We start from the raw sequence: 16620 nt of genomic DNA on the forward strand, positions 1-16620 counted from the left end.
GGGAGGACTCAGGGCATCCAGGGAGGGTGCTGGGTGGGGGGTGTGGGCAAGCGCTGGGACCAGGACCTCCAAGCAGGTGAAGAAGCCCTGTCTCAACCCCTTCCGGGCCTCTCTTTCCCCATATGTGATGTAAATAGTTTGCTCTCTTTTCTATTTTAATTTTTTCTAGATTCTCTTTGTCATTCTCTCTCTCCCTTCTCCCTGCCCCTCTCTCAATAGTTGATCTCACTCAGAATTTCTTTGAGCCTTTTTTCCCACCTGTTAGGGAACAGTCCATCAAATGCCTCCTCTGTGCCCAGCCCAGTGTTGCAATGCCAGGGACACAGCAGACTCTGCAGAGCCCCTGACCTGCCCTCACAGACAGGAAGAGGACACATGCGGCTAAAGCAGTCGGTACCCAGGTACAGATAGGGATTGTGGCTGACACCTGCTGAGCTCTCAGGATGCCAGGTCCTGGGCTCCTGCTGTTCAGATCTCCCCCCAACAACTCTGAGCAGGCGCTGTCATCTATTACCTCCATTTCCAGACGAGGGAGGTGATGGCATTTCCCAGGAGTACCCAGCCAGAAAGTGGTGATGCTGTGATTGTGGCTTAGCCCCTGAGTTCTGCCCTCAAATTACAACTTAATTACCCTTGAGAGAAATCTGACACATGTCGGGGGACTAAGGAAGATCCTGTCTTGCTCTGATGCCCACACACTGCGATGTTGCCCACCCATGTCTGCGTTTGTCTATGCCTACATCTCTTATCTCTATTTTCCAGATAGGAACCAAACTCCAGGCGAGGGCAAGTGTTCACAGGCCTGAGGTGAGGACCAAATGAGATGTCTGACCCCATGAGCCCAGTAGCGACAGAGCTAGGGACCTTGCAGCAGGAGAAGGCCTGACACAGGGTGACATCTGTGAGGTTATAAAGGCACACATTTACTGAGTGGTGCACATCTAATTAGCAACCATCTCGGGGGTAGATATTAGAGCCATCCCCTTTTACAGATGAGACAGCTGAGGCCCAGAGAGGGTAAGTGATGTGCGCAGGGTCACTCAGGAAATGATGGAGCTGAGTGCAAACCCAGGCAGACTGTCGAGGAGCAGGATGGAAGCACAATCTCCTGATTAGAGGAGGGCGATGGTGCTGCCTTAGGAGACTCCCCCTGAGGTTTGGTTCTTGTAGAGGAGCTGGGACAGCACAAGCCCTGGAGTCAGTCCTGGGGTGGAATCCCTAGCCTGCCTTCCGCTGGTCATTGACTTCTCCCCCAGGAAATGGGAATGGGTTTACTGCCTTGCAGGTTCGCAGCAGATACCAGTGTGGGGCACCCTGCTTGGCATCAATCTGAATTTCCTCCCTTACCTCTTCACCCATCCCACTGCCCAAATGGTTTCTAATCACGTCTTTCTTCACTGGGTGAAGGTGAAAGCAAAGGTTTCTGGAAAAGCACTAGCAGACTGGCTGTGCATGTACCAGACTCCGGCAGCATCCTAACTAGCTCATCAGAATCTCGGGCAGCCCTGGGACACGTACCATTATTATACTCATTTTCGAGGGGAACTGGAGACAGAGAGGTTGTGCATTTTCCACAAGTCATACAACCAGTATATAGCCACACTAAGATCTGAACCAGTCTGGTTTCTGTAGTTTTACTATTCCTATACTACCCTTTCTAGAGAAGCAGCCCTCGGAAGATGTTTGGCACACACACGTATCATTTTAATTGTATACATTGCAAATACTGAAGCATCAGGAGATCACATGAAAATTTCCACTGGGGTTTCTGTTAAGCATAGGGGACAATGGCAGCATGTGGCTGAAGAGCAGTATTACCCTCCAGAGGTTGCCAGGCTGTCACAGGCAACCGGCCGTGTGGGCCATCTTGTTGCCCTTTATGGCCTGGCTAAGAAGATTCTCCCACTTCCCCCACACAAAAACAACTGTTCCCCATGCTTTTTTTACAGGGTCCCTGCCTTAGAGCCCCCACCCCCACCTCAAACCCAGAAGGGGTACCCAATAGGGCACATGCTTGAAGGATTCTGAGTTCAGCTGCTATGAGGCACATCTGTTCGGGGGCTGGGGACCCCAAAGAACATAACAACATCAGGGTACTTATTGAATCTGGGTGTATATCTGTGTGGGGGAAGGATTCAGGAGGGAGGTTCTCCCCAGCTGGCAGTGGTCTTGGCCTCTGGATGTCAGGTTTCAGCTCTGAGGCCTGCCCTGAACTACCTGTGTTCATATGTCCCAAATCCTTTCTGGACCCTGGTACCACTCTCATCATCTCCAACTCTAACCCCTCCCACGAGCTCCAGGCCCTATTCCCAGTTTAACATGTCCAAAGAGCTTCTTGGTTTCCCCACCCTGAACCTGATCTATCTCCTCTCTCCATTCCAGACCTGCAAGTCTTGGCTTCTCTCCTTGGTGCACTTTCCTCATGTGTTGCACTGGCAAAGCCTCAATTCTATCTTTAAAACAGCTCCAGAAGCCAACTGCTTCAGACGCCTCTGTGGCTGCCACCATCATGTGCCTGCAGTCTCTTCCTCACTGTCCCACCCCTGCCCCTAACAATCCGTTCACTCACGTGGCAGAGGGATCTCTTTAAAACATTAGCCCATGTGATGCTCCTGCTAAGAATCTCCACCTGGAATAAAATCCCAACTCTTGTGCCCCTGCCCACTTCTCTCTCCCTGCATCTGTTGGCTCTGCTGCCTCACACAGGGCTAAGTTGCTTCCTGCTCCAGGGCCTTTGCGGATGCTGTTCTTTCTGCTTAGATTCATGTTCACCATTTTCCCCAGAGCTGTGTCCTTCACCTCTTGCAGGCATGGCTTAAATGTCACCCCCTCTGAGCTGCCCTTCTGGACCACCCCAGGCTCTCTTCTGACTTCATAAGCTCTTCCACAGTGTGTATATAACTTGATGTTTTGTCTTCAAGGTTTGTTTCCCCCATTCAGTTGTGAACTCTAGGAGGACAGGGACCTTTGTATTCTGTTTCCTCGCCTACCCTATCCCCCATTTCCCCAGCGCCCTCCACTCAGAATCTGGTACACAGTAGGTGCTCAGTAAGTACGTGCTAACTGAACAGGCAGAGGAACCCCGCTGCCTAGCAGGAACTTTCCAAGACTCGATCGATCTCACCCCCAGACCCCGGGAGGGGCTCCGAGGAGAAGGCGCGGCCGGTGACGACCCGAGAGGGCCCGGAGCCGGAGGGCAGGGCTCCGGAGTTGCGCTCCGGGGGCTGGCGCTGCTCCTCGCCCAGGCTGCGGCGCAGGCGGCACCGGCGCCAGCCGCGGCGGACCTCCGACCGCACCTGCAACCGGACGGCGCTCAGAGGCGGCGCCAGGAGCGCCGTTCCCTGCGTGGCCGCCAGAGGGCGTGGGCGGCAGGCCGGGGCTCTCCCTACCTCCTTGTTGATGAAGCAGTAGAGGACGCTGACCAGGAAGCCCTGCCAGACAGGCGCGGGGAGTTAAATCGCAAGTGAGGGAGGATTATAAACACCACCTTAATGAGCTCCAGCCCTTGCCAGGCCCCAAACCACCTTGGCTGCCACCACCCTGGTCCTAAACTATTTCAGTCATCTCCCTGGACCCCAGCTCCCACTTGGCCTCCCGGGTTTGCTGAGCAGTAAGGTTAAGAACAGCTAACCCCAGGGGTAGGCTCCCTAGATGTGATAAGCGCTTCCTCTCTGTCTTCCCCAGCTGGGCAAGGTGCTTAACCCCCTCTGTTTATTTATCTGGAAAATGGGGTAATAGTAGAGTGTTGGTTGTGAGAATTGAGGTATTAATATCCAAGACACTGTAGTGCCTGGCACACAGAGGTAAACCTTTTTCTTAATCTTGGTGTAACTTATTATGTAATAATATATATCATTATTAATAAATCCATTTTAAGAGTTAGCTTCATATTTATATAAATTTATCCATTTTATGCACAAATATAGAATATATAATTAATACTAATTACTTAATAAATTAATACAAGTCAGTTACTTACATTTATTATTATTAAATGTATTATGTATTATGTATTATTATTAAGATGTTATATATCATATTATTACTTTCCATGACCCTGTTAAAAACCTAACTGATCACATCCCTCCGCTCCCTTGGCTCCTGACTCACTCGGAGGAAAGCCAAGGGATGTACTTGGCCCAAGGATCTGCCCAGGTGCCTCCTCTCTCTGTCCTGTCTCCCCTGTGCTCCCTGTGGCTCCCACTGCTTGGGGCATGCTGCCTTCCTCCGTCAGGCCTTCCCTGACCCCTCGTCTATAACCCCACAGACTGCCCCTTGTCTGCTCCTCATCTCTATTTGGCTTTTTTTTCCCTCTAGGCACATGTCACCATTTGCCATTGCATACATTTTACTTAGCATGTTTGGCATCTGTCTCTCCCACTAGAGAGTGGGGACCATTTGGTTCTTGGCTGTATCCCCATAATAAACCTGAAAGAGTGCTTGGTACATAGTAAGTGTTCAACAAATTTTTGCTGACTTAAATCAATGAACAGCCTTGTGAGGTGAGACTGGTATTGTCCCCACTTCAGAGATGAGAAAACTGAGGCCAAACAAGGTAAAGCAGTATGGGGACTAGAGTAGGGCAGGCAAATGCAGGGTTGGCCTTACATTCTGGAGTGAGTGCTTCCTTACAAACTGTGACTTGTGCACCCCATTTGCCTCACTCTAGTTCTGACTCTGAGGTGAAGGCCACAGAGCTGGGAAGTGACAGAACCTGAATCTGGCCTCAGCCCTGTCTGGCCTCACAGCCTGGATCTTCACCAGGGAGCAGTACTGCTGAGGCTACCTGGTCTCCTGTCTCCATCCCTGCTGCTTCCCAGCTCAGGACAGTGCTCCCTTAGTATTTTATCTAGAATGTGTGACCAGAATCCCATCTTCACACCCCATACACTGGTTGTATCAGAGGACTGTAGCCCTCCTGCCCCTCTGGGGAGGACTCCAGGTCGAGGGGTGTAACCCCTGCACCCCGCCTGAGCACCTGGAAGGAGCTGAGGAAGATCTCGAAGCAGAGCTTGGCAAAGCGGAGGGTGCCCCGGGCCTGTTCCTCTGTCACAGGAGCAAACACCACCTCGTGGACACCCAGCAGGGGCACCAGCGTCAGTGTGGAGCGAGCCAGCCTGAAGGGTAAAAGGTGGCAGTGTTCCCGCAGCCCCGGGTCCCCCATCTCTCCATCAGCTACCTTCCCCTCCAACCCACCGCTCTCCCTCACCTCAGACGGTAGTCTGGGCAGCGCATCTGCCGCGTCCTCAGCTTGGACACGAGGATGCCAAAAATGCGGATAAAGATGAGGAAATTAATCTGTGGGGAGAGAGAGAGACTGAGCCAGCCTGATTCCATCCTGGGGTGCAGAGGATGGCGCCCGATTTCCCAGGGTGGGAAAATCCTGAAGATGATCTGGAGGAGGTGGGACCGACCGTACCAAGATGGTCATGAGGATAGGGATGCGTATGATCCACCAAATGGCCTTGACCTCGTTCCGCTCCCAGCACCTTGGTGGAGGGGGAGTAAATTAAGAGAGAGAAAACTGGACTCACGCGATCGAGCACCTTCACTCCCCAGGCCCCGCCCACCTTAATGCCACACCCACATTCCTTAAAAACCCCGCCTGCTGCCATCTAGGCCCGGTCCTCCTCCCGCCGCTTCCAGTAGTCCTCAGACACGATCTTTCCAAGCTCCCGTCCCTTAGACCCCACCCACTTTTCTCCTAAGCCCCAGTGCCATCAGACCCACCCACATTTCCATCACATCCCGCCCACATCCCTCAAAGCTCCACCCACCTCCCAGGCCCCCAGACCCTGAGACTCACTGCGTGTTCTCGAACAGGTACCTGACGATCATCCAGGGAATGACGAAAAGCGCGGGGGCCCCTGTGCAGACCCCGACCCCCGCCCCCCACCCCGCCGCAGCTGTCAGCGCGCGCACGACCCTGCCATGCCCAAGACCCGCGGAATTACCCCGCCGGAGTGGGGAGGCAGAAGCCTAGAGAGCGGGGGAGACCCTATCAGGTGAACCGGCAGAGCAGTCGGGGGAGCGGGGGCGCGCTGGGCTGGGCAGGGGACGGGGTCGGGGCTCACCCCAGCCGAGGAGAAGGTAGCAGCGCAAGTGGCCCCTCTCAGAGCCTCCCACCAGCACCAGGAGGCTGTGCAGGTAGACGCCCTCCACCAGCAGCCACGTGTAGCTGGCGCCCACGCAGTACTGGGTCACGATCTGGGCCAAGCGGCAGGCAGCCAGGGCCTAGGGGTGGCCAGACGTGGGGAGGGGTCAGTCAGGGCAAACGGGGTGTCCCGAAGCCATCCTCCCCCTGGAGTCCTTCCACCCTCCTCGCTTACCATCAGATATTCTCCTCCAGCTTTGTGTCATCAAAAAATGGGATGTGTGGTTGGTTTCTTTCACCCTATTCACTTCCTCTGTATGAACTCTCCCACTCTCATCTCTTTAACAATTGGTATCTACCATTTTGCTATCCCCACCCCCGCCAGTCCTCCAAGTATGGCCTCTCCCACCTCGCCTTCTAAGAATTGAACTCAACTATTCCACTTATCAAAAGGTTTCTCCCATTCTATCACCACTCTCCCAGCCCTTGAATTGCCATGGCCCAAATTGCTTCTAGATAGTTTTTCTCCCCTCTGCCCCCAGATTCTAGTCTCTCTCCTTGTCTCCCAGTGACAGATTGGTATCTACCAAATCCATGACCCCCTTAGTTTCTCCTATCCCGCCACCCACCTCATCTCCACCAGGGGACTCTCTCATTGGTGGAAAAGTACAAAGGTGGGTGAGGTAATGAGAGAAAAATAAGAGAAAGGGAAACCAAGATACGAAAGCAACCTAAATGTCCATCAATAGATGATTGGTTAAAGAAGATGTGGTACATATACACAATGGAATATTATTCAGCCATAAAAAGAAAAGAAATCCTGCCATTTGCAACAACATGGATGGATCTAGAGGGAATTACGCTCAGTGAAATAAGCCAGGCAGAGAAAGACAAGTACCAAATGACTTCACTTGTTTGTGGAATAAAAACAAAGCACAACAGAAGGAACAAAACAGCAGCATTAGACTCACAGACACTGAGAAGTGACTAGTGGTTACCAAGGGGGAGGGGAATGGGCAGGCGGGGGTGGGGGAGGCAGACTGTTGAACCACTGTGATGTCCATGTGATAAAATAAAAAATTTTTTTAAAGGAGAGAAAGGGAATGGAAAATCCCAGTAAAGGCGTGATGGGGTCAATGAAGGAGGAGGCTGAGTAGGGAGGGTCCCTCTCCAAATATGTCTGGAGCAGCCAAGAGAGACAAACTGTTGGTAGTGCAGAAAGTAGTAAATGGATCGGGAACCTCTTGACCTCAGAATCCTGATTTGAGGAGAGAAGTGATTCTCACCTGGTTCCACAGGAGAGGGACCTGGTCCCCAGGGTAGGGGCCTGGTGGAGGCAGCAGACGGTCTCGGGTGAGGATGGCCGCCGCGCGCAGCATGAAGGACGTGAACAGGTTGATGTGGATGTAGTTGCGAGTGCAGTGCAGCCGCCTGGGGGATTCAGGAGGCAGTCTGGGGACCCTGACGTGTCCTTGGCCACATAGAGCCCCTTTAAACCACCTCCCAACCCTTGCCACAGAACCGCCACCGAATGCTGTTGCTGGTGGAGGCTGACCACCCCATCTTACTGGGCAAACAGGCCCAGTCTCTGCTGCTGTCCCTCAGGGCTGGAGGTCCCACCTGAAGACGCTCAGGATGAGCAGGGCCAACAGCAGTGTGGCAAGGGACAGGGAGTAGCCCACGGTGTACACAACTTGCAGCCGCTCCAAGATCAGTTTTTGGTCCTGGGGAGGTGGGGGGAGGACATAGGAACAGAGCTCAGCTCTTCCCCCAGGGCCAGAAAGGGGCTGAACGGACATCTGCTCTTTGTTCCTGCCAGGCACCCCAATTTTCTCTTGGGAATCTAACTGCCCTTATTTGAGTGATACTGATTCCTCCCCTCAGCTCCAGGGATGGGCATGTGACCAGCCAATCAGCTCCCCAACCCACTAACACACAAACACAGTGATTAGATTAGACGGGCATCTAACTCAAACCAGGCCAATAAGAGTCAGTCCTAGGACATTATGTTGGAGCTATTAAGAACCAAGCTTATTAAGGGGTTAACATCCAAAATATATAAAGAACTCACATGCCTCAACACCCAAAAAGCAAATAACTCTATTAAAAAATGGGCAGAGGATATGAACAGACAATTCTCCAAAGAAGAAAATTCAGATGGCCAACAGCAACATGAAAAGACGCTCCATATCACTAATTATCAGGGAAATGCAAATTAAAACCACAATGAGATATCACCTCACACCAGTTAGCCAACAATGAAAAGACTAGGAACAACAAATGCTGGCGAGGATGCGGAGAAAGGGGAACCCTCCTACACTGCTGGTGGGAATGTAAACTAGTCCAACCATTGTGGAAAGCAATATGTAGGTTCCTCAAAAAACTAAAAATAGAAATACCATTTGACCTGGAATCCCACTCCTTGGAATTTACCCAAAGAACACAACTTCTCAGATTCAAAAAGACGCATGCACCCCTATGTTTATCACAGCACTTTTTACAATAGCCAAGATATGGAAGCAACCTAAGTGTCTATCAGTAGATGAGTGGATAAAGAAGGTGTGGTACATATACACAATAGAATTCTATTCAGCCATAAGAAGAAAGAAGAAAACAACTTGGAGCGGCTGCAAGTTGTGTTTCTTACCTGAAAGGCTCCATTCTTCTCTGGGTTCTCACATTGAGAATGGTCTCTCCAAGGTCCCCATTGGCCATCACTGCCACACTGGCGGAGGACAAAGCCTGCAGCCACTGTGTGAAAACAAGGGAGGGGCTCAGAGGTACAGCGATAGCGATGGAGACAGAAAGACAAACTGAAACAAAGGCAGAGAGAGAGAGCCAAATGATGATGATAAACCTTTGTATAGCATTTTACACTTATAATTTAACGTTTATAATAAGCCAATGAAATCGGTACTATCATCAACTCCATTTTACAGTTGAAGAAGCTGAGGCATAAAGAAGTTACCAAGAAGCCCAGAGAGACTCAGGAAATGGAGAGAAAATAAAAACCCCGTGGTCCTCAGAGAGATACGGAGACAGAGAAGAGGCACCGTACGTCAGAGTGACCCATCCAGGGTTGGACAGACAGAAGAAGACACCCAACCGGACAGAGAGAAGGAGACCGGGCGTAGGTACGCTTCTGGGGAGTGGTGTCTGGGGCGAGGGGTTAGGAGCTGTTCGTGTCAGGGCAGGGTCCAGGGGGGCACCTCACCATGGCGGTGCCAGGGCAGGTACCAGGGACAGGACGCACGGGCAGTGGCGTTGGGTGAAGCGTAGTCCCAGCAGACGTACATATCGAAGGACCCATTACAGGCGAGGCCTGGGGTGGACACAGGGGTCGGGTGGACCTTGGGCACCGCGCGCCTGAATGATTCTCCGCCTTCCACACGCAAGACCTGCCCTAGCCCCGCCTACCTGAATGGTCCGGCCCCTGCCCCGCCACAGCTCCTCCCACCAGGCCGCACGGCCCCGCCCACTCTGTGCCCCACTCTGGGCTCCTCCCACCGAACAAGTTCCCTCCGCAGACAGCTCCCCAATTCTTCCCACTCTTTCTAGGCTCCACCCCACACTCCGCTTCCTGCATTGAGTGGTCCAATTCACATCTCTCCCACCTAGTGCAATCCTAAGCAAGACTGCCTGTTTTGAGCTTCCCGGGCCTCTCCCACTAATCCGAGCTGCCCCCCCGTTTCCACCGCGCTCAGGTCTAGGCCCTTCCCAAGCCAAGCCGCACCCCAGGCCTCTCCGCCCCAGCCCACAGGGACCCCAGACTTCTCTTTCAGGCCCGCCCCTCAGTCCTAGGCCCGCCTCAAGCCCACCCCCGTCAGCCCCAGCCCTTCCCCTGCGTCCAGTCCTCCCTTAGTCACACCTGCTGGGGGCTCCGCGGCCGCCAGTGTCTCCTGGCACTCCCTGCGGTACCGTTCCCAGCGCTGGTACAGCTCCCCCGCCGTCTGCCCCTCAGAGCCTGTCTACTAAAAGAGAGAAGGGAGGAGCCCCCCGACCGACCCCTGCTCCCAGGCTGCTTGATTGGTGTGCGCCAGAAACACTCCAAAGGGACTTGGAGGGGCTGCCCTATTTTGCCCGGGAACCTTGGGTGGCTTAGAAACCTCTTTTAAGTCTTGAGGGGTGCCTAGAAACCAGCAAAGGGAGTTGCTGTGGGGGACTGAAAACCTTCAGGAAAATTAGGGGAGGAAGTGGCTGGAAATCATCCGGAGAATTGGAAAGCAAAGAAGAGACTGGAAACAACCATCAAAACTTGAACCTGGGCAAGCGGGGCAGTCTTAAAACTCTCTCTGCAGTGGGGGAAGCCTTAAAACCGTCCCCAGACCTCCCAACAAGCCTTGAAGTCCTGTGGCTCCTCGGGTCCTCACCTCCGCCCTCCGGAGCAGCGGCCCCCACAGCGAGAGCAGCAGTAGCAGCCGCCAGGGCGGATAGTTCGGCATCGTGAGGGCGGCGGGGCATGGGGGGCGAAGGGTCAGGTCACGCAGGCGGCAGTCAGGCCTGGAGGGTCCGAGGGCAGAGTGTGGTGCCTGGCCCTGCGCCCCCAGATCCAGCACCACCCGGCTCTGGGATTCATAGAGGCGGACTGGGAGGCAGTGCCACCCTCCTCCCACCCTTCACCCCGCCGCGTGATGATTTGGGGGGTGGGGAAGAGGGGTGGGCGAGGCCGAGACCCAACATGTGATTCCCGGGCCCACCCATAGCTGTCGCTCGGGCAGCGGCAGTGGAAGGGGGGTGTTTGCTGAGGGCGCCGTTGCCCTAGAGCTGCGCTGGGCGGAAGCTCTGTCACCCGGAGTCTAGACCTAGAGACTCTGGGGAACCTGGGGACCGTCTAGGAGAGGAGACCGTCTGGCACGGAGCTTGAAATGACCCTCCGAATTCCCACTTCTGGGGCCCAGAGGGTTTTCAAATCGCGGATGGGAACCCGACCTTATACAACTTTCTCCGCTGTGGATAAAGCCCAGAGCCAATGGGACAACCCTCTCCTCAGGGACCAGAGAGGCGTCAGACCCTGAGCTGAGGTCTGCAGGGCCCAGATGCCTGGGAGTCGGTCTAAACCCTACACCCCCAACTGCACCATGTAGCGAAAGGGGGAAGCAGAGAGGATCTCAGAGGGAGCCCCAGAAAGATACAGAGTCAAAGACGCATGAGACATAAACACGGAGAAAGAGAGAATGAGATGCAGAGGAAGAAACCAGAGACCAAAAGACAGGAAAAGACAGAGACGAAAATGTGGGTAGGAGACAAAGAGGAGATAGAGATGTGGAGAGAGACACAGAAAAAGGGGGAAAGAGAGAGATACACAAACAGAGCCATCCAGAGGCTAAACAGAGGTGGGGAGACGTGGAGACAGAGGTATCAAGAGCCAGATCGAGAGAAGGTAGAGAACGTGGGCAGAGACAGAAACAGAGACAAAGGCATGAGCTAAGAAATAGAGAGAATGAGGGACTCAAGAGACTTGAGGGGGCTATGGGGGCAAGGCAGTGGGCTGGGAAGTGGGGAGCCCTCACCTGTCCCCAGCCCTGCTCTTGATCCCTCGCTCCAGGCGTTGCCTTCGCTGCCTCCTCCACTGCCTTGCCTGGGCGCTGCAAGAGGTGACAGCCTGGGGTGGTGGGAGGGGGCGGGGCCAGGGAACAGGAGCCGGGAGCTCGGGGCAGAGACCCAGAGCAGGGGGCCAGTCGCGTGTGAGTATCACAGTCACTCGAGGTCACGTGGGAGCAGTCATGGAGTCAGGGTCACAGCCTCTCACCCTGTTCCACCCATCCCACCCAGCCATCATCACACGCAGAGCCACAGTCACGCAGTCACAGTGTCACACGTAACACTGGATCTCACACTGTTCCTCATATTCATTCACAGTCGGATAATCCACAGTCACACCCAGAGCCAGGGGCTGCCACCCACAGCTCGACAGCCATCCAAAGTGCCACACAGCTGCATGCCTGGGGCGTGGACTCACAGTAACACCTCACAGCTTCTCGGTTCCTTCATACTGAGTCAATCACACACACATTCACACAATCACAAGGTCACAAACACCATCTGTTTTTCCCCACTGGCCTATGTGCCCCATGGGGACAGGGCCAGGGGATCCCGGTCACCACTGGGTCCCCAGAGTCACTCAGCACAGGTTTGGGCACAGAGCAGAGGCTCAAAGGGTTGTCAATGAAATAAATACGCACAGTTAGCTGGTTCCTCACGCAGTCATTTAATCCTTTAATGACACAATCTGAGGATCACACACAATGTTATACAACCACACTCATTAACACCTCACACATTGTTGCTCACACTTCACCTGCACAGTCCATAGTCACATCCCAAGTATACACATTCCCCAACTGTCACTGAGGTACACACCCCCACAATGTCCCAGCGTCACATTGTCACTCCCACTCACACAGTCACACCCAGCCCATGGTCATACAGACACACAACCCTCCGTGATAGCCTCACCTGTGCTCACAAGTCACACACAGTTACACACATCACACACCGCAATGCCACATCACACAGTCACACAGGCACACTGCGGCACATGAGCCCACACACCATCCCACAGTCACACAAACCCACAGCCTCACACGGTCTCATGGCCATGATCGCTATTGAATCACACACCTTCCCACAATTTCCACTTCCAGTCTCTTCCTTCGCCCTAAAATGTGGGGAATATCTGTATGCGAGGGGTGGAGACTTAGAAACCCAGTCCCAGCTCTCGGTGCCCTCATCTCCTTGTAATACAAACGATTCACGCACATCAATCATGCTGTTAACATTCCTGAGCACACACTCCCCTGGGACCTGTAAGATAAGTGGGACAGAGATGAGTCTGCCCACTTTGCAGAGGAGAAGCTGAGGCCCAGCGTGCCAGGAGGGGCAGGGAGTAAAGGGTGGCGTGCTGTCCAGCACCAGAGGCTGGAAGGAGACAAGTCTGGGGGAGGGGTGTGACACGCGGGGGGTGGTCCTGGCTTCCTGGGCTCCATCTGGCCTCCCTGCTCTCTGCCCCACATTCCTGGCGCCCTCTGGGTCCTGGGAAAGGCTCCGTTCATGGAGTGGAGAGGGACAGGGGTCTGGATGGCCGGCACCTCAGGAAGAGGCTGGGGTTGGGAGGGAGTCTCTCCTCAGCCCCAGGAGAGCCTGGGGGGTCACTCACTAGGGCTGGGACGGTGGGGGAGGCTGGAAAGGGGCAGGGAGAGACTGGGAGGGAGAAGGAAGCAGGGAAGAGGAAAGAAGGTGGTGAGAGACAGGAAAAGAACAACCAGAGACAGGAAGAGACAGAGATGGGGGAGAGGGGAGACAGAGAGACAGAGAGAAAGAAATCGAAAAGGGACAGAAACAAATATACAGAGGGAGACAGAGAGAAATCAGGGATGGAGAGGGGGAGAAACAATACATACAAAGGAGAAAATAGAGACATTGGGGTACAGTTGGGAAGGGGTGCAGGGAGGGAGAGCCTGAACCTCGGCCCTGAGGAGAGATGAGCAGAGATGACTGAGACAGGAGCCTGGAGCCAAACAGGCTCCTCACCCACCCTGCCGTCTTCTGGGAGAACACTGGGCCAAGAGGAGCTCAGCATGGGGCATGGGCGGGGAGGTCGGGGAGGGAGATGCCTGGTCAGCCCTTCGGGGGTCCTCTGCAGTCTCCAGGGCCTGGAGAGGGGACAGCAGGGCCTCAGGGGGTCCTCTCCAATCCCCACGCTCAGGGCTTCTGGAAACTGCAGACAGAGAAACAGAGGGCCTCTCCCTGCTCCCCTTTCTGTCGCCCATCTCTCTCCATGCCATCCTCTTTCTCTGCTCCATGCCTCTCGTTGCCCTTATCTCCGAGCCCACACCCAGCTTGTTTGTCTTCTCTCTTCTTTGCCAGGCTCCCTTTGCTTGGCTTTGTCCTCTGGTTCCATTGTGCCCCTCTGTTCTTTCTCTTGCTCTCTCCCATTCTCTCGATCAGTCTCTTTTGGCTTATCTTGAAGCTTTCTCCTTTCGCTTCCCCTCTTCACCCACCTCCTCTCAGTGTGTCTATCTGTTTCTCTCTTTCCATTGCCCCTGATCCGGGGTCTCCAGACTGTTGTCCTCCCACCCCCAGCAATGACCAGGCAGTGCCCCTCCCCCTCAGGATGCAGCAGGGGAGGAAGCTGGAAGGTTAGCCTCCCCGCCTGGGGCTGCCTGGCCCAGCAGAGCCCGCAGGGAGCAGGCGGGGGCCTGGAGAGCTGGCAGATGGTGCAGGAGAAATGAGGCAGAGAGAGATGGGGAGAGGGGGTGCCCCATGGGGACTGAGGCCAAGAAGGGAGACTGAGATGGCCCCCTGAGGTTCAAAACTGCAGATCTGAGGCTTGAAAGAGACACCCAGACAGATACACAAAGAAAGATACAGCGAGTGTGAGAGATAGCAATGGAGAGACAGAGACAGAGACACCCACAAACATGGGGATGCAAAGAGACAGAGAGATGGAGACAGAGACTTGGAGAGAAGACTTAAGAGACAGAGATGGATAGCCTGTGACACAGGGACATAGGATCCAGGGAGACAGACAGAACTCCAGACACGGAGACACACACACACACACTGCAGAGACCGCGACCTGGCGAGAGACAAACACAAAAAAACTTGGGAGCCAAGAGACTAAGACCCAAAGAGAGACCAAAACAGAGACATGAAACCAAGAGAGAGCCCAGGACCTGGAGAAACAGAGACAGGCACCCAGAGAGAGAAACAGAGACAGGGGAGAAGAGATGGTCCATAGCAAGGTGGGCTGCTGCAGAGACTTGGAATGCAGATAGACGGGGAGGGGGGGCAAACTCTCCCAAACACGTAGATGAGTCCTAGTCGCCCGGCTCCCCTGGCCCTCTTCCGGAAAGGGCGTACCCCACCCGCACCCCGCCTCCCTCCTCTCCCCACCCTGCAGCTTGTCTCCATAGCAACCTCCTCAGATCCTTAGGGCAAATATTGTCTTGGCCTAAAACAGCGGGGCTGTGTTGACATAATCTCTTGCACCGGTGGGGTGGGGGCTCCAGAGGCCCAAGAGGCTAGGATGGGGGGCAGGGGCTCTCAGCTGCAGGCCCTCAGGCAGCTTCAACCTGCCCCCACCTCTGAATCGGGGTGCAAACTTCCCCACCCTGGAAGGAGCTGCTGAAAGATTCAAACCTGTAGCCCTGGCTGCCCCCTGGTGGTGGTGGGCAAACCCTGAAGCCCCTTTCCTTGTGTGAAGTGGAGCAGGTTGGCCCCAGGCATTTTCCTCCAGGTTTCTAGCATCTGGTCCCTCCCTCTCCCCCAACTCCTACTCTGGTCCAGGACCTTTCTCTCCTGGGTCTCCTACCCCAGTCTCACCTCTCTCCCTCCCACCACCCTGCAACCACAGGACAGCCGGGCAGCCAGAGTGGTTATGCTAAAACACTAAACTTGCCCTGTCCCTCCCCTGCTCAGAATCTGCCATGGCTCCCCAGTGCCTTTAGGAGAAAGCTCAGGTTGCTCTCCATGGCCATCAAGGCCTTTTCTGAGGTCCCCAGACTTCTCTCCATGACTTCCTAACTCTTCAAACTCTTCCCAGACCCACGACCTTGGTTCCAGCCATTTTCTCTGCCTCAGATGCCTGCATCCAATTTTTTGTTGAGTTTTCTGTGCCTACCTCAAAGTTAGCTCATTCATTCATTCAACAAATAATTATTTCCTCTGCTGGACTGTGAGTTCTGTGAGGGCAGGGCTGGGGCTGTCCCAGTCACCACTGGCTCACCAGCATTATCCAACACTGGTTCAGCACAGCACAGGATTCAATTCATTTTCCCAAAGTCTTGTTATGTATCAGGCTCTGAGTTTGGCAACGCTGGGGGCCCAGGTGGCCAAGATAGCTCTTGCTCTGCCCTCATGGAGCCCCCAGCCCAGGCACAGACCCAGATAGGGAGATGGACTAACAGAGGGAGAGGTAGAAAGAGAAACACAAAGAAAGAGTCAGAGACAGAGGAAAAGAAAGGCTAAGAGTAAAACAGTCCAAGAGCAGAGGTAGCAACAGTACTAGTAGTTATAATAATAATAATAAGTACCGTATGTTGGGCATTTCACATGTATATATCTTAATCCTCATAACACACCTACTACAACACAGATATTTTCATCTCCATTTTCCAGATGAAGAAACTGAGGCTTAGAGAGGGAAGGTTACTTGCTCAAGGTGACATAGTGCACAAGTGATGGATCAAGGACCCAGTTTCCAGACAGAGACAGAGATGAGGGACAAAAGCAGCATGGAGAGGAAGACCTAGAGGCAGAGAGAATAGACAAAGGGAAACAGATCGACTGTAAGCCCTACCCCCTACCTGCTTGCAGAGCCTCCCTCTCCCCACTCCTGTCTTCCAAGCCTTTGACATCTCCCTGCAAAAGCACTTGTAATAAAACTAGCTCCATTAGCCGTTCCCAGAAGCCACTCTGCTGAGTACTTGACAGGCGTGAGCTCACTGAACCTGATCTCCCCTGGGAAGTGGGTGCTGTGGTGAGTCCCATTTTGCAGAGAAGGAACAGCCAAGCTATTGTACCAA

The 16620-nt window shown here is 54.0% G+C and overlaps 1 protein-coding gene across 5 annotated transcripts; it reads right to left on the reverse strand.

Moving 5' to 3' along the window:
- Nucleotides 1-110: 110 nt before the first annotated feature.
- On the reverse strand, nt 111-11740 carry GIPR (gastric inhibitory polypeptide receptor). Of its 5 annotated transcripts, none has more exons than XM_057493405.1 (12): nt 11605-11740; nt 9963-10594; nt 9309-9416; nt 8742-8845; nt 7715-7818; nt 7381-7525; nt 6075-6234; nt 5807-5867; nt 5420-5489; nt 5210-5298; nt 4979-5117; nt 111-3431 (listed from the first exon to the last, which is right to left on the reverse strand). In XM_057493405.1, the coding sequence occupies exons 3-12, from the start codon at nt 9388-9390 to the stop codon at nt 3090-3092; spliced, it is 1296 nt and encodes a 431-aa protein (XP_057349388.1). In that variant the 5' UTR covers nt 9391-9416; nt 9963-10594; nt 11605-11740; the 3' UTR covers nt 111-3089. The 5 variants fall into 5 exon arrangements, with proteins under 5 accessions (XP_057349388.1, XP_036741792.1, XP_036741788.1 ...); XM_036885897.2 differs by lacking the exon at nt 11605-11740 and having other exon boundaries at nt 111-3296; nt 3390-3431; nt 9963-10741; XM_036885893.2 differs by lacking the exon at nt 11605-11740 and having other exon boundaries at nt 9963-10741.
- Between the last annotated feature and the right edge of the window lie 4880 nt (nt 11741-16620).

The sequence above is a fragment of the Manis pentadactyla genome, chromosome 15, assembly GCF_030020395.1.
Source record: "Manis pentadactyla isolate mManPen7 chromosome 15, mManPen7.hap1, whole genome shotgun sequence".
In the NCBI taxonomy this organism is placed as follows: Eukaryota; Metazoa; Chordata; class Mammalia; order Pholidota; family Manidae; genus Manis; species Manis pentadactyla.

What these genes read in the sequence shown, in the direction of transcription:
- GIPR (XM_057493405.1), bottom strand. Translation starts at nt 9,390, where the DNA reads ATGTACGTCTGCTGGGACTACGCTTCACCCAACGCCACTGCCCGTGCG. An exon ending in CCTGCCCTGGCACCGCCATG is followed by an intron (nt 8,846 to 9,308) that starts GTGAGGTGCCCC and finishes GTTTTCACACAG; the next exon opens with TGGCTGCAGGCTTTGTCCTC. An exon ending in AGAAGAATGGAGCCTTTCAG is followed by an intron (nt 7,819 to 8,741) that starts GTAAGAAACACA and finishes CCACCTCCCCAG; the next exon opens with GACCAAAAACTGATCTTGGA.